Below are 20,455 nucleotides of genomic sequence, written 5' to 3' on the forward strand. Positions count from 1 at the left end.
ACTCAAATCAGCAAACCTGTAAAGGGAATGAGTTACATTCTCTGCGCTGTATCTTTCTTTAGATAACAAAATAGCACTCATCTTACCTTTCCAGTATCTCAATTTTACTCTTGTCAAGGATGATCTTCTTAAAGGTTTATAAATTGCATAATTAAATTCTGGCACCTAAATTATTAAAGTTATCAGTGTCATTTATAGAACAGTTAACATTTGCAGAGGGTTTTAACACAGCACCATATTACCTTAAACTAGGCTAAGTCATCCTCACTGAGCAGTCGATGCAAAATTCTTTTACAGGGTTAAACCATTCCTGTTTTCTTACTTTAAAGAACACAGGCTTTTGCTTAGCATGGCAAACGTATCCAGTGTTTTATTACCCCTTTAGTAAGAAAGCACAAATGTCTACCATACCATATTTGTGTAAAATGTATTATTCTGAAAACTACAGATAAATGTAGTTATTGCCATTCCTCCTGCACTTTAGAAATTCCAAAGCCATGGGTGCTGTCAGATAACTTTATAAGTAGTGGCTTAAAATGCTGTTGCCTGCTTCAGCAATGTAGAAAGAACTGCACCATATATTCTGTCGAAGGCAAAGCTATCAGAAGAAAAGTCTGTATGAAAAGACTGAAAATGAATTATTTCCCTCTTAAGGCTCCCTGGTGTTTAGTCTGCTGCAAAAAGAATGCTTGTTAGCAGTATGGAAAGCAGTGCCTTTGTATTAAAGGAAGCATTCAACTTGTTTTGTTTTCAAACCCTTGGCATCAATGTGTACAATCCACCTCGTGTCCCCCATTCAAGGGAATTTTTCAAACTTTCGCTCCCTTGTGACTGCATCCTGAGCATCTAAATTTCACCGCACCTCCAGCGGGATTTAGCTGTGTGCAGAGAGCCACTGGCTTGCAACAAACGTATGATATGTTGCCTCAACTCCCAATTAGTTTGTAAAATAGGTTGATTTTTCTTTCGTGTTTACACAGAGTGAAAGACCTACTTTTTTTCACTTACGATTTCATTTTCTGTATCCAGAGTCTAAATGGACAGTCAGCTCATGTGTATTTATCAGAACACAGAAGTCAGTAGAGATGTCAATCTCCCCCAAGTAATCAATAAGTAAAACCTAATTCCATTCAATTTGTAAAAGGAGTCCCTGTAGATACAAGCGTGGTAATTCTTAAATTTGTACGGAAACACACCACACTTGAACTAGATGAGCAAAAACAATTTCAGAAAAGAAATCTCAAGATGAAGTCCCACTGCTGTATTGAAACTACACTAATAAGGACACTGCAGCTTTATCCCAAGAATGGAAACAGAGATCAATGGACCAAAAGAGACTGCACAAAAGCCAGCCTGCACAAATATGGCAAATTGATTTTTGACAAAATTGCAACGTCGATTCAATAGGACATCAGTGGAAATAGGTCTTGATCAACACTTCACAATTTTTACACCCACACATGCACATGCACATGTGTGCGCACATACACACACACACACACACACACACACACACACACACACAGAGACAGAGAATGAATCACAGATCTTTGCATAAAGCCTTGAAATATAAAAGTCCGAAGGAAAAAAACAAAAGTACCTTCATTGTTTTTAAGTAGAACTTTCAGACGTTACTAAAAAGCAAGGTGCAGAGAAGCTAGAAAAGAACTTTGTTAAATTATAATTGTTAGTTTTGCTAATGACACTTGATGAGATTTAAAGACAGGCCACTGACTTGGGGGATACTTATATTACAATGAACTCTCAAATTAAATGACCAGGCCAGGTGGTGGTGTCATAAACCTTTAACCCAGCACTTGAGAGGAAGAAGCAGGTAGATCTCTTTGAGTTCAAGGCCAGCCTGGTCTACAAGAGCTAGTTCCAGGACAGACTTCAAAGCTACAGAGAAACCATTTCTCAAAAAACCAAACTAAATAAATAGATGGATAGATACATGAAAAGATAATAAAAAATTTGAGAAATCCATCATATTTTATCTGTAACCTATGTGCATATAAAAATGTAACATCTATAATTAGCAATAAGGAGATTCTACTTAAATTCAATTTAAGCATTACTATATGGTCCCTTTACTATATAAAATGTTGAACAGCAATTAACCAATATATTTTATAGTCTTTTAAGATTGCAAATATATATAGCTATTATGGAGAATATATGGTAATTTCTTATAAAATTAAATATATTTTTTAATTCCTAAAATTTTTGCCTCCAGATTTCCCCTCATCAATATTATAATTACAAATATTTGCATGTGAATATTTGTAGAAAGTTTTCTCCCAAACTAAAATCAAGCCAGATATCATACAGGGAAATAAACAGCTAGATGTATGTAAAATAAAATAATTTTTAATTTATTACACTTATTTGTGTCTGTGTTTATGTGTGTGTGTGTGTAGTTGTGTGTGTCGGGAAGGGGACAACTTGTAGGAGCTAGTTCCCTCCTTTTCCCAATTTTTTCCTTAGGGAAAATATCTTTAGGCAGCATTTTTAGCTACTGAGCCATCTTGCTATCCTGAAATATTATTTTTTAATAATAAATGAACTGCCAATGCAATAAATTAGGTTGAAGTAAAAAGAAAAAAAAACCTAGTTCACCAATATTGTAAACCATTTGATTCCATTGGTAAGATGTTACTTTTAGATATATTATATAATTATGGAGACAAGATCAGTAGTTGTAGGTGAGCAGAAGTGGTCAGAAAGAACAAGAATAAACTAGAGTGATGCTCAGCTTACTTGCTTGAAGCTACAGATGCTTAAGAATTCATAGAACTATGTGCCCCTGCAAACTTTCATATTGCAGCATAGTAAGTGATAACAGCCGGAGCATATCTAGTACCATCATCTGGATAGGTTGTCTGGTGAGGTCGTTTCTCGCTCTGTGGTGGATGATTATACAATTGCACATTATTTGAGCGAACATTCTCAGTGCAGAGTATTTCTGTTTGTGCCTTTTAAAAAGCTACTGAGTCAAATGCTAAAATCTGTGATGAGAGCCCATATTAATTTTGATAGAAGACAAGTGTGAGCCATAAAGATAGATCTAACAACATCAGCAAATCAAACAGCTCTAAGATACTCACCTTAAGGCCCTAAAGGGATAGAACCCTTAAGCAGAAAACAGACAGAGCTGGAACATGGAATGCTCAGAGTCATCTTAGGAAAGGAAACATTTTCCAAGTGAATAATGCCTTATAAAGTGGCCTCTGCTTTTGGAAATAATTTGTAAGCATTTAAAAAAATTAAATGTAAATGTCTGAAGTTTATTGTACATGTAGAATATTGTCAAGATAATATCATTTGCAACTTTGACAGTGTTACAAGACTAATGCTGTTTAGAGTGCATGGCTGCATGTTTTATACAAGAATATATGATAAAATTTCCAATATAATATTTTAATTATTTTAAACCCAATTTATAACATAACAATGAAGGGAATAATAATGAAAAGGAATTTGGATAAAATTATAAACTAGTCTTGTATTCTGTAAAAGAGTTTTAAGTTGAATAAAACAAAGAGCACACTGTTTGATTGTATTTTGTAATCAATATTTTTAAAAAATCAGGATACTAGTCTTGAGATATGCCCCTGCAAAAAGAAGAGAGAAGAATCATGTGAGCTTTGGGAAACTGGGTTCTGCTGGAAGTTTTCACCTCCATTCACACCATTTTTGTAAATATTGCTGGAAAGAAATCTGGTGTTATTATAATCACATTTTGTTCATCAAATATAAAACAATATTTCCCATGCTTTGTTAGCCAGAATAATCATATACTAACCACAGTGAGTTACCCTTTCTTATTAAGAGGATGATTTTTGAAAACCAAGGCAGGTTATTTCTGGGGTCCTTTGGAGGGGACTTAATTGTCCCCGCAAATTGGAAACTATTGGTATTTTCTTGATGGCCACATACCTTCCTCTTTTTTCTTAACCAAATGGAAAGCTTGTAAACTTAAGTCCATTTCTTAGATCAAAGTACATGTCACTAGTACTTAGCTGATATCATAGGTTGCACAAAAAACATCTAGCCTTCAACAATCTATAAGCAACAATATCTGAAACTAGGGACATAATTTCATGGTTCTAATATAAATGGGAAAAAATCATATTGAGCCAAAAACCAAGTAATAAAGTCAATGCTTGAGGTGAGAAAATTTCTGGGATTTAGTAAGGACCTTATAAAAATGTAAAGATTAAAAAATATAAAAGCATAACGAAACTAAGACCCTACTTAAATTTTGGACTCTATGTTCTTTTCCTCACCTTAATCTCAACCCTGAAGGAGAAAAAGACATAAAAGGAGGCTCCATGGGGAAATTATAAAATAATATTATAAAATTATAAAAGTTTCTAAATTAAAAAATATGCTAGTTGTTATCTGGAGAGACGTCTCAGTAGTTAAGTGAGTTATTGCTCTTGCAGAAGACCCTTATTTAGTTTCCAGCTCCCACATGGTGGCTCATAACCATCTGCAACTCCAGTTTCACAGAATCCTATGCTTTCTTCTTATTTGTGGCAGACATGTATATGGCAAAACACTCATCTACATTATATAAAATAAATAAATGAGGAGGGTTCCTATTGCAGAAGCATCTCATCTGTGCATTTAATTCTGAGGCCATATTATCACCTTTTTTTTTAGTGCTCCACAAACATGTACCAAACAGGGTGCTAAACGTGCATTTTGTTTGTGAAATTGGTTGTGAATAATCCATTATAGAACCAAGAAAAATGATCAGTTTTTATGACAATCTTGAATAAAGTCACCTGTCACAAGTCATTTATTAATTTTAGGGAGTTCAGTTTGTCTAATGTTTTACTCCGTCTTAGCTAAACATAAATACAATAATATTGCCTGAAAACATTTTATCTTTTTCCAATTTGAATGAGCTTTATTCATGTCACATGCCTTACTGAATTTGGTAGGGCTTTCAGTTCAGTGATAACCAGGAGATGTGAAAGTTAATCTTATTGCCTGGGAGAAAAGCTTTCACGTCATTTTATATGGGTGTGACTATAAAGCATAAGGTATATTCATATATTATATCCATGTTAAAAATACAACGTATAAAATATCTTCTCTGTTATTGCAATATATTGATGTTTTTAAACATTCATATTAATTATGATATAATTATATAGATTCTGATTCATATATTCATTAGATTAGTATTAATTTATTAATATATTAGACAGTCATGATTCCCAATTAATGCACGGGAGGAACTTTTTCACACTTACTGAGAAAATTTATAATTGATGTTGATTATTTGATGTTTTCAGAATTTCCATTTATTATAATAACATAAAATTTTTTCTCCCTGCTTTTGTGATCAACTTGAAGGTGTATGACGTAACATATTTTCTTTCACAATAAAGTGTTACTCATTTCGGCCAACATGATTAAGTTTTCCTGTATACACTTTTCAGGCTTTTTTGTTTTGTTTTTTCATTTAGAATTTCTGCTTCTTAATGCAACTAGGATAAGTATGCCTTAGAAGATGGTTTAACTTAGGCATAGCACGTTTTATAAACATGAGTTGTTAATGCCATGTACTTTGGTGAGTACATAAATATTATATTCTGCCACAATTAATCAGTCTAAGTGTTTGATTTCTTAGGTGTATTGATTTGTTTATTTATTCTGAAAGTGAAGAATTTCCAAGTATTATTGTTACAAAAACTAAAAATAGCCATACGAAAAGAAAACGTGCAAGTCATATTCAGTTGTTTTTTTTTTTTTAACTTCAGATCTGTTTTGTTATGACACAATACTGACGGGCTCTGCGGAGAGTTCAAGAGCTGTACAGTTAAAGGCCTGAGCTCATTTTAGTCTCTTCTAAGATTTAAAAGCTAAGAGCCATTCCTGTATAAACCAGAACACAAATTTTAAAGTAAAGACCTTTATATTCTCTGGAAGAGAGTCTCTGTCTAAATTTAATTAATGATAACGATACTTCTGACTTACTTTTTTTTTTCTTTCACAGGAAAATACTTTTATCTTATAGGCAGACGATTTTAAATGAATTTTCAGTCACCCCCAAGCATTTACAGTCTATATTAAACCTGCGTGTTCTTTTAGAGTGAATTAGTTGTATGTTTGTATAAAAGCCAAATGACTACTCTGAGCTAATTACACAGAATCTAATACAGTCTCTTCCTTCCCAAGTTACTTTAATGAATAAGTAGACATCATTCCTAAACATTTGCACTTTTTTTTTCTGATAAAATTGTAAGCTTCTAGTTTTTCAGCTTTTAAAGCTCTGGAAGTATAAGCAATGCATTCACTGTCTTGTCTTTCTTTCCCTTCCTCTCTCCTTTGCCTCCTTCATACATACTTTTCTTTCTCATTTCCTTTTCTCCAGTTTTCTCCAGCTTGTCCCCTCTGCCTTTCCTTTTTATCTTGTTCTTTCCCTCACCAAATCATATTTTCTCTCCCTTCCTTTTGTTACTACCCCTTCCTCTAAACATTTGTAGGTAACAGTACAGACGAGTTGTGTTCATACGCACCAAGGCATGCATTTATGAACACACAATCTTTTATAATCCTTTATTCAAAGGGAGAACGGACTTTACTAACATGCGTGGATTTTCAGAAGCTGTCCTTAAGATGAGAGGAGAAAAGTTTTCTGTCTTTATCCTATGTATCACCAAACAGGAATCACACTTAAGTTTCACCTAACTAAAACCATTGGCGTCATAATCCTATTTATAGTGACACTTGTATTTTCTAATTAACTTCCAATTTCACTTTATTCTTTTCCGTTATTCTTAACATACTGGACTCTGTCATTCTGAAGCCTTTTGAGATTATTATATTTGCTTTTTTCCCCTGGCAGTAATAACTAACTGGATACAGATTTTCACCATCTTAAATATCAAACTCTATTTTATGAAGTTTATACTATTCTCAAGTTTGTGGATACTCTTAGAATTAGGCAGTACGTTTGTAAAAATTGGGCCATCTCTTTAGTTTATCCATATTTCTTTTACTGGGAAGAAAAGTTTCCTAGAAGCTGTTAGTTTGTCATTATGGGAGCAAAGTGCAGATGCTCCACTGAATCCTGACTCAGGTACATGGTGATGACAACCGCAGGCCTCCGATTGTTCTCTAAGTCCAGTTAGAGTGAAACATGAATCCACCCCGTTCACCTAATCTTGCGTGTAGCTTACAAAGGTCACTGTGATAATCATCAAAATAAGATGGGTTACAGATTAGAAAAATTGTGAGCCTCTTTTATAATCTCACTATAGGCAGACAAACTTTAAAATATTTCCATCAATTATCCTCAACCCTTTTTAATTTTTCCCAGTAACACTTCCTATAGAAAAATAAATTCAATTGTCGAATAGTAAGCAAAACAAAAACAAAGGTAAATGAAAAATCCCTACTCTTTTTTAACTAGCTTCATTGATAAAGAAATCGTATATTTCACTGCACTGAGCCTTACCTTGGCCCTCTTGTTTCATGGGTTGCATGCTCCGCATGTCTGATACTTGTAAGCTGGACGGTCTTGTACTAACCCATCGCTGCCCCAGCACCTAACTGTGTGATATGAAGGAATGCAGAAAACAGGAGAAGCATTGTCTCTGAGTCAGCTGCACGAAGAAGTAACGCGTGTGAATGTACAGTATCGGGAAATCTATGAAAGATCCAGTCTATTTCTCCCAAAAGACTCTGTTCCAAGATACAAGGAGAATTCAGTTCTTGTTGGCAGGCCTCCATGTCAGTTTGGAAGCAGTAAAAAACGACAAGACAGGCTTTTCAATGTCTTTACCCTTAACACTTAAGTAACCTTAAACATTTTTTTTTTTATTTCATCCTGTCTTAAAGACCGAGAAAGTGCTAGTCATTCCCAATGGATTGTTTGCATCTACGTTTTGTTGTTGGGTTGTAGTTTAAGAATGAATTAAAAACGAATTCAGCCATTCATGACATGCTGTATCTGTTCCGAGTAAAATTTTGAGGAAAGGCCATCTATCTTTTAATGGAGCAGATGACTTTACATGATATTATACCAGGAAGGGCATAGAATCCCAGCAGATGATGCAATTATGTATAAAAATGAGTGTTATTAAATAATGCACACTTTTAATATGGAGAAATTAGGTCATTTTCCCACTCCTCCCACAAATATTCAATCTTAATATCTGTGTAATGAAACAACATAGATAGTGTTATCCATCCTGGTACTAATGGATAACGCCAGTTATGACAGGTTCATTGTTTACTTTAACAGGTAATTTGTGGACCGGAATCATTTAATTGTTCTAAGTACATAATTACATGTCAGCAATTTCCAATTTAATTAAAATGTACAAATCTGAAGATTAAGGGAATTTTTGAATTATTAATCATTTTTCCACTAGGAAATCTTGTTGCTCTGCAGGAGATTTGTCCAGTGTACAACTATACGTATTTTTTTTTCCTTCTCGTTCACAGACAGACAATTTTCCCGCAGAGCCCAATTACATGGGCAGCAGGCAGCAGTTTGTTCAAAGGTAAGGCCTATTAAATAACTTTCTCGGCTTCTCCATTTGCATTTGTGTCAAAATTGCTTTGCAAGAGACTACGCTGCAGGTTTAAACTGGTCGAGACAACACTCTCTCCTCTTTTTCTTTATATGTATTTCAGTAGCTCCACGTTTAAGGACCCAGAAAGAGCCAGCCTGAGAGACAGTGGGCACGGGGACAGTGATCAGGCTGACAGTGACCAAGACACTAACAAAGGCTCCTGCTGTGACATGTCTGTTAGGGAGGCACTCAAGATGAAAACTACTTCAACTAAAAGTCAACCACTTGAGCAAGGTGAGTGATGCCTTCCAGTGCTTCCCACGTGTAAAGCTTAAGCCATCTGCATAAGCCTATCGGTACTAGCACAGCGGTTTGTCACAGTGGACTAGACTGTTGATAATCTATCAGAGAAAAGTGTGAAGCCCACGGTGATCCTCAACTGAAAAGCTTTTCCTTATCACAGACACAATGGATAGTGCCCATGGACCTTCTTAAAATGGGAACTTGTCTCTTCAAACTAAGTCTGATTTAACAGATATTTCCTAATCTGGTCTAATTTGGGTTTGACTAATAAGGAATATTTGGCATGCACCATCTTAATAATTAGGAACATTGTCCTATCATTATATATTATTAAAATTGGAAAACAATTTTAGATTAAAGAACCTGATACGGATTTTATATTTCTTATCCATGCTGGCTTATTTTTAACTTTGATTATACTTTCAAAATAGATTTTCAAGAATGCAATAATACTTGAGATTTGGCTGCTCTGAATTTACATTTACATGTTCTCATAGACATCAAATAAGCATAAATTTGTTTACACTGATATAGATGAAAAAGAAATATAAGGTATTATGTACGGATTACACTTCTAAATGATTATCTTCAGTACATTTCATATAACTTCATAGTCATTTTGATGTTCTAGTTATTTCAGATACTATAAGACATTTGCTAATGATTCTTTCACAGACAACTAAGATACTCTCCTGTGTAAGACAATGTAGGGATTTTAATGCTGTTTTATATACATTGAAAAAAATTGTCCATAAATCAAATTTTATAAATATATGATAATTAAATTACTTAAATATTGGTCTTCAAGATATCAACAATATTTATGTCTGTTTAAGATATGCTAGCATAGATCCTTCTAGTGAGAGAGAACACTTAAGGGCATGTAGCATCTAGATCATTAGCGGTGGTTCTTGCAAAATAAGTTTTTGTCTGCATTGCAGTATTTAGGGATTTTTCGAATCATAATGAAACTTCAATATAAGCATGCATTCACCTACCTGTCAAAATGTCTATGCCTACTTCTTTAGACACATTCAAAACCAAAGGAAATGCATATTCAGCACATAACAAGAAATAATTGCTCATCCCCCAAAATGTCATTGTATTTGAGGGTGAGCTCACATAAATCCTTGTTTAAATAATAAAGTTTAGATGAATGGCTATTTCTACGTATTCACCATAACAGCAGGCTGGGTGGAGAAACAACACTGTCTTTAAACTTCTTCTCATTAGAAGCAAATAGAATACTTCCTTAGTATGCACACTTCCTAGAGCCACGGATGATTACCTGAGGAGACTTAAATGGTGATGGTAGACTACGTCCCAACAATTTATATAAACACTTGAGGCACATTTTACTACTGGATTTCATTATACGAGTACACAGCACGAAACTGACCCATAAGGAGTTCAAGAGGTAACACTGAAAATATAGTTTTCAAGGTGATAAACACTAAATAAAGTTCATATAGGTTGTGACATATTTGTAAGGTATTTATTAATAATAAGCCTAACAAAAAACACAGGAACCACTGCAAACATTAACTCTGATTTCTTTCTTAATCCATGACAATAGTGTATTTGGTATATTTTCTCATATAGAAAATGGAATGTTTAGCTAATCATGCCTGAAAATATAAATTATATTAAAATACTGCCTTCAACTTCTATATCAAAAAATAATGTCTTAGGACTATGACTTTCATTCTTAAAAGAAGGTCCAAGTACTCATATATTTCAATGGCCATTGCTCATGAAACACTTGCTATGACAAGAGTGAGGTTGCTAATAGTAATGTCTCTTGTAAAGAAAGTCATTTGTACACATTGCTGTGAAATTCACAGGAAAGCTTCATGATCTGTAAGGCAGACTTAGGAGATCTGTGATTTATGCAGGAGAGAACACTGAGTTGTTTTAAAAAGATAAAACAAGTTTAGCTCTAATATTTCCTTTATTTGTTCATCTATTCATTTCTTTTATTCGTTACTTTAGTAAATATCTATTTTAATATAAAAATTGTTTAAAAATATAATAAATGACCCTGGGATGCTGACTGGAAATAGTCATATGTAACTAGTACAGCTGAGATCTCTCTCTTCTCAGTCTACCTTGTCTGCCTGTCTCTCTGATGTATGTGTATGTCTGTTTTCTTTCCAGCTATTTAGATTCAGAGAACAGAATTAGAATTTACTATGTTTTTACTACTAAGCATATATAATGGAAACTTTATTACAACACAAGACAATTTGACCTGAAATATCTTTGAAAAACATTCTCCTTTTATCTTACATAAGAAAGTAAAGGTTATTAGAATTTATCAACTTGTTGAAGAGGCTAAAGTTTAATAATAGGAATATATATGAGCAGAAGAGGTATATTTTTATAAAACTTTTCCTCTAAATGGAAGAAATATGTTTCTGTGGCCATTTTGATTCATGTTGATTGATTTGATGAAGTATCAAGTAAACCATTAATAAGTAAGTTAATACCTGAGTTGATGTTTGCTGAGCTAGGGAAGGAAATCAGAGAACCTGGTATGCACCGATTGAGCATGAGAAACGTATTTTATTTATTTAAGTATTATCCGTTTAATCTTATACATTTATTTTCATAGCACTTACCAATAGCTAAGTCGTACTGCTCACACTAATGAATGTATGTACTTTTAATACATGCCAGTCGTAAACAATGAAGGCAGAACTTGAAGGAAAACTGTATAGGACATCAAAAATACACTTTCAGAGCCGTCATTTTCATCTGTGTTTCATACAGTTTACATGATGAACACTTTATTCAGAAGAAATTGGGAATGCTGGGCAAGTATATTGTTGTTTTCTTGGTCAATATATTCTGGTAATTTAATTGAAAAGCATCACGACAGGCAGTGCCACAAATACTTGAGTGAACACGAGTAGAAGACAGCTTTCTTTACGAATGATGACAGCCATGTCCAAATAACGATCTCATGAAGAGTTTAAATATTAAATCCTAATTTTCAGTACACCCAATAATGTCTAAAGAAAACTAGAATAGAAATTACATAAAAACAACTCATTTACTTCTTTGTCTTACAAAATTTATGATACTACTTTACGTGACTCGAGTTAAAAATCATCACCATATTCTATTTTATTTTCTTGTGTACTTTTCGTTGGATTATTTTCTTGTTTAAGGGATGTATCCTTAGAAAAATAGCATTTTATTTCTTAATTATATTATTTCAAACTCATAAGTGAAAAGAAATTTCAAAAAACATTCTTCATACTTTGAACGATAATAATGATTTTCTTTCTGAGATGACGTAGACTTTTTGAGATTTTGTCTTAATTAATTTAAATGATACTTTTTTCTCCACTTTGGTGGAGTTATTTTTTTTCATCCATCCAATTCTGATAGTTCTGTGTTTTTGCTGCCATCAGCTTAATACCAAATAGAGACATGAGTATGCATTGCCCATTATTTGAGCAAAAATACTTGAAAGGATTCAGCAGCTAACTGAAGGTGTGATGTATACGGCAGTTGACGATAGCTTTAAGGATTTTATGTTAATAAAACCTCCAGGAGAAATAAGCTATTTTAGTTTCGTTTACCATGCTTTAAAAATTTTTTAAAGAATGTACTTAAATTCTTTTTATTTTGACTGCATTTTGTACCTTCCTTCTGCATTTGTTTAATATATTTAATATATTTCTCACGTGTTCTTTCAGAACTTATCAATCAAATAATACAGTTATACAAGTGAGGGGATACATAAAAGGATGACAGACAGATAAGCAATTAGCCATGCAAAACAAGCTAGTACAAGTTCAATAGCAAATCTGCTTTGTAAGAGGAGTAAATATTACTATTATTCTCAATAAGCAATTTTATGAAGAATAACAAGAAATTGACCAAAATACATTTTCTTTTCATTGATTAATATTTTAGTATAAAATCACTTATATCAAAGGCCAATAAAGTACATACAGTGCTGGTTTTATTGTAAATGTGAGACACATATAGATTTGCTAATAATAAATCTCTTTCAAGAGCTTTTGAAGCAAATTTAGATTTATGTTTCACAATACTAGTCACTCTTTGATTTCTTCAAAGAAGTATTTACCTTTGGATTCTATCCATTAGACGTCTTATAAATGGCTTTAATGTTAAAAATAAGGTTTTTTCATCTCAAATGATTTGTAAACATTATCTAGAGGAGAGTCATTTTGTTTGGTTCCTGAATAAATAAACGGATGTCTTCATAAACACTTGCTAGTCATGTGCCTGCCTGATGTAAGTTTTGAATTTTCCAAGGATAAACAATACATGTGATTTTTTTTTATGACTCACTGATGTCAAGTCAGGAGAAGCTATCAGAATAGAATTTTGTTTTGCAATTTTATTGGCAACCTGCTCTAGAAGTGGCAGGGTCAACATCTCAGAACATAAGACCTTGTTGGGAGAAGTCCAGCTGTACCACGTATCCAGTTACTTTTCTGCTTCTTAGGTGCTGTTAGGTTTTAATTTGTTCTCATAGCTCATTTTAGAAGACACTTCCACAAGTTGTTCTAATATGTGGATATTCTATCCTTTTTCTGCTTATAGAAATCTTGTACTTTATTGGCCTTGTTAATTTGCAGTCTACTAAGACAGACCTCAAACCAGGCAGTGACGGTGCACACCTTTAATTTTAGCACTTGGAAGACAGGGACAGGCAGAGCTATATGGAGTTTGAGCCCAGCCTGATCTACAGAGCTAGTTCCAGGACAGTCAGGGCTATACTGAGAAAGCCTGTCTCAAAAAAAAATTAAAAAAGCAAACTTGATCAAAGCATTTATTAAAATTTCACAAAAAAAACTGAGACTAAAAATGTCAAAGGTCTTCATTTGATACAATTTATTCCATTGTGCAAGCTTAATTGTGTCAATAATTGACTTTCCTCTCTCTAAAGAACATTTTTAAAACTTCAGAAACTAAAGTTATTGTTTCTTGTCTGTTTCATTTGGTATTTGAATTTCTCTTGTGGGCTCTCTAATCAAATTACATCTAGGTTACCTTAAGTAACTTGCCTTTGTTTTCTAAGTAACTTGCCTTTGTTTTCTGATTTTTCAGTTTTGTTGTGACTGATCCTTATCCTATCAAATCATCTATCCTAATTTCCTGAATATGACTGTATTTTCACTGTCTTGTTAATTATACCCACAAAGAAGACAGTTTGGGAAGTCTTTAACATGCCCTTTGCCGTAGAGAACTAGTCAGGGAAGCTGTAATGGGAACAAGAGGTAGAGTTAAGGCTATTGCTCACCTAGGCAAGGACAGAATCCAAATTCAGATTTGGGTAGATTATTAAACCAGAGGAATAGGAGTGAAACATGTATCTAACCTACTTCCAAAATTCTCTCCAACAGGGAACTTTAGTCAGGCCAACAAATCTGTATTCTCAAGTGTTCTGTGTTCTTGTTTCTGTAGTTCTGACTCATAACAAGACGGCTTCCTCTTCTGAAACTTTCCCAGGGGTGCAGAAGCAAATCCACTTCCGCACAGCAAGAAGAGGTCATGACCTAGTCCATCCTCTTAGCAGCCACTTGCCAATCTATGATGCTAATAAAAAGAATGCTGCTATAAACTCATTATCAATATTTTTTTCTTAGAAAGGAAATTGAAAATTATTGTTTTATACGAAGAGGGAAAAGAAGCCATTGAATATTTAATGCTTGGAAAAAGTCATGTACAAAATTTCAAAGGCATTACTTCCTCAAAGGAGACATTTTAAAAATTCTATTATTTGCCAAGACTTGCAAGGACTTTACACTCATGTAAGATTTTTCTGATACCATTCCTATCCTCCACCTAGTTAGTATAAATAGTCCACATTTCTTGGCTGCCTTCTACGGATTTCAGCATTTACATGATCTTCTTTTGTGTAGGAAAAATAGAAAACATCCAGCCTACTGTGGACTTTATACTTTGGCTTTGTTTGTTTACTCGTATAGCTGTGCTGTAGTTCAGTGAACTCAGTTTCAGGGACTGCCTTTCCTCAGTGATGTTATCTGCTTCTAGTATGCAGCAGCTGATATCACACAGGCAGGGTTCATTCTCTTATATTTTTGCTTATTCTAAACACTCCTATGAATAGTGGAAAGACTGATGATAGAGACAATGTCATTTTGTGAATGTTTTCTTTTAATATATATATATATATATATATATATATATATATACTCGTTTTCCTAAAGAACCCATGCGCAAATTGAGATCAACTACTTCTATAATCTAAAAGGAAAGCCTCCCTTATTTTGGAATTATTATACTTCACAAACAGCAGGGGAAAGGCAAAGATCTACTTTTTGTGGGTTTTAAAAATATTATCTTTTATTAATATTCAGTATACTTTTTTTAAAATTAAGAGTATGACTTTCAACTGCAAGCATTCACCAGAAATTTTATCTTCTCTGTTGATTTATCAGAAATTAAATAAATTTGCTTAATAAATAGATATAAAATCCCCCCATGAAATTTTGCATTTCTTATCTTTGATAACAAAACTCCAGCATAGAGGTTTTCTGATATTTAATCAAAGTGGCACTATCAATCATTAAGTTTAGAAGAAAGCTTCCATGTGGAGTCCTGCTTTTATGAGAAGACAGATCCTCTAGAAGTCACAGAAGCAGCCAAGGTAGTACCTTCAGTTTTACAAGTTTTCTAGGCGATAGCTCTTTCTATTCTACACTGTCATTCTTTAAGACAAAATTGAAAACTCAGTCCCTGATGGTCACACTAGACCTTCTCTTTCTTGTGAATGTGACGATTTAAGTAGTCAAATTTTATAACTTGATTGTGGATTACACGGCATATTACTGTATGAAACTCCCAAGGGATAATGACACGTATTGTTCTAGATGCAGTCATGGACAATACTGTACTATTTATTCCCAAAGACTAGGACTGTGTGCATTTCTTACTGTGCACAACTCTACTTTTCCCAACTTTTGTTCTGACATAGAGGAATGGTGCATGCAGAGGGGTTTTCATTCGTTAGCTTACACATCCTGTTAACAAAGACTAACTCTGCTAATGGGCAAGAAGATGTGTTAAGGTCCAGACTGAGTCCTCAAAATCTTACACTATTGAAGAGAATTTGGCATATAAACTATGATATCAGAGAAATGTGATTGGTTTTTTCCATGAAGAGTGAAATTTTGGAAGGAAAAATCCCATCCAGATTAAAGACCGTGAAGGCTTCTGAAGTAGAAAGACGTCTGAGCAAATCCTTCTGTTAACCTGGCAGAGTGAAGCCGGAGGAAGGGAGGTGACAGGACACTCTCAGAAACACAGATGAAATCAAGCAAGGTGTGAAAAGTTGCTGTCAGGAGCAGGTGGGTAGGAGCGCGGGAGTAGGAGTGGCAGATGTGAGGCTGGGGAGGAGGCTGGAAGCCCAGTGACGTGAAGCATGACGGAGGAGCACTGGGTCATCAGGAGGTAGCGGCTCCGACTTTCATTTTAGAGAGCTTTTTGTTTCGTTTTGTTTTGTTTTCTGGCAATGTCTTGGGAGACAGGAAGACAGCTAGGATGGAAGGAAAAAAGATAGTTTAGTCATTGAAGAGGTAACAGGAATGAACACAGAAGAAGATTAAGAAGTTCTGGTGCTTTCATGAGAGCTATAACAAATTATTATTCAATTTTTGTGACCTACCTAAAAGCTCAGAACAGCAAACATTTCAGCGTTATATTTCTCTAAATGATCAATGCTTCTTTTAATAGAAAATAGTAAATAGTTAATTAGATGAGATTTTATATTCAGTCTCAACAGTGTCGCCTAAAAATAAATAAAAACTTTCAGATATCATAGAGAGTCTTCCTAGAGCAGGATAATAGTTTAAACTCAGTAAATTGTTTAAGTTTATGAATGTGACTTCTGGGACTCAGTAGGCAATTATTCAGATTGCTAAAGTGGTGAAGAAAGGGTGAATTTACATAGAAAATACTTACATTGGGCATAGTTTAGAAACATTTGAGACACTAACATGGAATTATCAGTGCAAGCCTATAAAAATTTCATTTGGCAATCAGAGAGGTCGAGATATATAAACAGGAAGACATTTGGATAACTTATATTTCAATCCAGTTAACTTGCTGAGAATTTTTGTTGGAAAAGAAACATGAACCAGATTAGAATCTACAGAACTCAATATTTAAACTTCAGAAGACATAGAATCAAATAATCGTTTTCCTAGGAAAGGAAACGATGAATGTGTTCTGGGTGACTCCAACATCTGGGGACATCAACTCAAATGATTTAACTACAGCCTAGAGTTTTCAGAATTTGACAGTTAAATACAATTGGTAATCAAGTCAAATCAATACATTTAGTCAGGCAATGCTGTTTTCTTCAAAAACAAAATGATACTGATATGATTATATTTTATAGGTCACTAACTAAATTTGGACTCAGTTTGAAATGTGTGATTTAGCATCCTGGCCTTATGGGCACCAATTACGCTTTCTTTTGAAGAAAGGGATAATCATTGAAATATTACACTTGGAATTTTTAGCACCTCTTTTCGTTGTGTGCACTGCCCAGCAAGAACTGCTCTAGCTGCTGTGTAGACTCCTTGGTCAGAATTTAAGTAGTTTCTGGTATGTGGAAGTTACTCTTTTAAACAGGAAGGACTGAGGAGAATAAGCAGATACTCCAGCTGACACAGAACTTGATTCCCATGAAGATGGTATGTTCTTGTGACTTCTCTGACATTGCGGAACCTATAGAATAAGTGAAAAGAGTAGATAATTCTACGCGTAACAGAATGTGACAAATAAGGATTGTAAATTGAGGGTTGTAAGGCTTGCAAGATGGACCACACAACCCTGACAGTTGTTTAATATAATTTAAACAAAAAAGAATTTGGGCTAAAATTTAAAGGATGAACACAACTTTTACTCTGAGAGATAATATCAGCTCCATGAGTCATATAAACCGCCACATGATATGCAAAATACATCCAGCCTTGAGGGATAATGAAGAGTTTAATGTATTTAAAAGAGAAGGGGCAGGAAGAAGGAATTATCAGTCACAACAGGAAGTTAAAGGTCACTAAGGAAAGGTGGGGGATGTTGGATAGGAAGACACATTGTCTTAGTGGCTGAAAATAGTAAAGAAGAAACAATGTGAGACACTAGGAAACTCCTCCAAAACAAGGCTCACAGAGCAGCTTTCCTCTGAAAACCAGCAGGCCACAATTGATTTCCCTAACAACAGCCATGGCAGAGTTTTCAAAAATAAAACAAAGGCGCGTCAGAAGCATGTACCATGGAAGTGTGGCCAGAAATGGGAGGCCGTGTGTCTGACTTTGGAGAGACAGCAAATACTAGGGAAGGGGAGGCAGCAGCCCAGTGGGTATGGAAAGAAAGACAACTAAGAAAGAAAACCCCGCAGTGGAAAATACTATGATGGCTTAGAGTGAAACTGTGATGATGCAAGAGCTCTAATCAGAAGGACACAAATGAAGCACTGGATTGGAAACAAAATACGTGTTGAAATAGTAGGGTTTCGAAGAAACTCTCGGTCTTTAACAGAGAGAAAGAAGAGACAAATTTGGCACGGTGGAAGTGAAGGTTTAAGAGAAACACTGTTCATAATAGGTGTTTCTAAATCTTCCCCATAATGTCTAAGGCAGAGTAGATCTTATTTCATTCTGCTTCCTGGAACATTTGTTATATAAGTGACAAGCAGATCTGTGAAAACCCAGGAATAATCAGGGAATTACAAAAGAGTCTGAGATGAGGTATTCATCTGTCAAAACAGGGGGACTATTGTGTTATACCTGTTAAGAAAAAAGTCAGAAACTTTGATACATCAAATCAGGCATATAAACATGCAAACTTCATTTTTCAATCTCTTATCTTAAAAACTTTTAAAAGCTGATATCGTGATATGCCTTGTAATTCCCAAAATAAGGTAGTTTCTGGAAATAAGAATTTTTCGTAACTGTGAAAAGTGATGTTTCCTCAACATATTATTAAAGATTGAGACCACAGCCTGTGGCAGCATCCCAACTCAACAACTGTGGTTTGTAGTATAAAGCAGAAATATTCACACTAAATGGGGTGAATAAATAACAGAAATACTAATTCTAGTCAGTTTCATCTAACATGAGTATTTTTATTTTTAAATTGTGCGTAAGGAATATATATGTATATACATATATATATATATATTTGTGGTGAATTTGTGTGCTATAGCCTTTTCTACCTTAAATTCTTCACGATCTACTATAATGTTGAGCACTCTATTGTTGCTATAATGAAAAGTTATTTTCCCCAGAGAAATTCTTGCAGCTGTTGTGCTGTGAAATCATAGTAGACTATAGAGTTGAGGTCAGCATTGGGCTTAATATAGGAAAACAAATCTGTTGCTTTGTAATAGTTTTAATATGATCAACATCTCCCTGGTAGGTTTAAGACAATATTGACCATCAAAATGGTTTAGCTATAGGATCATTCAGAATAAAGCAGATAGGAATGCCCAGTCAGTAACAATAGCATGTCCCCTGAAATTATTTTTTAACAAGAGATATATATTTTTTAAGTAAATTGATTTGCCTCCTCTGGATTGTCTTTTCTTTGAGGTTTTGAAATTCATAAGGAGGAAGACATTGATTCTACTTCTTTTCTTTCTTTCTTTTTTCTTTTTGGTCTGGGCCTTGAGTATTTCCTTTATAATTTTAATTGTTTTGTTTGTTTATTCATACTGTACAGGATTCTTTATATAGACTGCAGAACTTTTACTTCTAAGTTAATAATATTTAAAGAATTAAGAGCTGATGGCAAGAAATGCCCTGGAAAAATTTAATGTTTTATACAGAACAATTTCATGAGACATATAAGTATTACTGCTAAAATCAACATAAAGTAGATTGAATCTTAAGGAAACTTCAATTAGATTTTAAAGATGGTTTTATGAGGATATATATGAATTTTGCTCAGGGCTTATCTTATAAACTTTAAATAATATTTCTATAAGTTAACATAGTAAAAAATACTATAGAATTTATGGAGATGATATTCTGACATTCTACCTACAATGTCCTTAGTCTTCAAGGATATAAAGATTGTATTACTTAGCTGTACTTTCATGTATATATTGTGCTATGCAAGTATAAAAAATAATTTCTGTGAAATAAATAGAGAATATGTTTGGAAAGACAAATTAAATTTTAGTAGTATCTTTATGTGGAGACTTTGAAATAAAAAGTTACTTGACTATTTGAAGAAGGAATAACCATAGCATCAAAGAGCTGGAGATTTGGCAAGTGGTGGTATAGTCTAGGAACAGCTAACAAGCAGATATCCTTTACCTGAATTGTGGAGTAGAGATAGACTAAAACAAAGGAGCTGATTGTAGTCTAATTGCAGGAAAGCTTTATTGCTATATTTTGGAGTATAAGCCTGATTGTATTAATGGTTAAAGACTTTATTTTGTAACAAGATACTTAACCAAATTTTAGTGTAGAACTGCCCAGATTCGTGTTAAAAATAGGTTATGACTCTTTAAGAATTAGAACTGATTTATTTCTGCCAACATAAATAGATTTATGAGGAGTAATACCATATCATCTATAGTCAACTGATTTAAC

General features: G+C 33.9%; 1 protein-coding gene across 3 annotated transcripts in view; it reads left to right on the forward strand.

Moving 5' to 3' along the window:
- Pcdh17 (protocadherin 17) overlaps positions 1-20,455 on the forward strand; it is a 91,282-nt gene that overhangs the window by 24,908 nt on the left and 45,919 nt on the right. For 2 of the 3 annotated variants that reach the window (XM_050160531.1, XM_050160529.1), the window contains 2 exons: positions 8,470-8,528; positions 8,662-8,834. In XM_050160531.1, coding sequence (XP_050016488.1) covers positions 8,470-8,528; positions 8,662-8,834 — 232 coding nt within the window. The remainder of the gene's footprint in view (positions 1-8,469; positions 8,529-8,661; positions 8,835-20,455) is intronic. The other variant, XM_050160530.1, reaches the window with a different exon arrangement.

Source organism: Alexandromys fortis, unplaced genomic scaffold, assembly GCF_014885135.2.
Source record: "Alexandromys fortis isolate MF-2015 unplaced genomic scaffold, M_Fortis_MF-2015_v1.1 scaffold_116, whole genome shotgun sequence".
Lineage (NCBI taxonomy): Eukaryota > Metazoa > Chordata > Mammalia > Rodentia > Cricetidae > Alexandromys > Alexandromys fortis.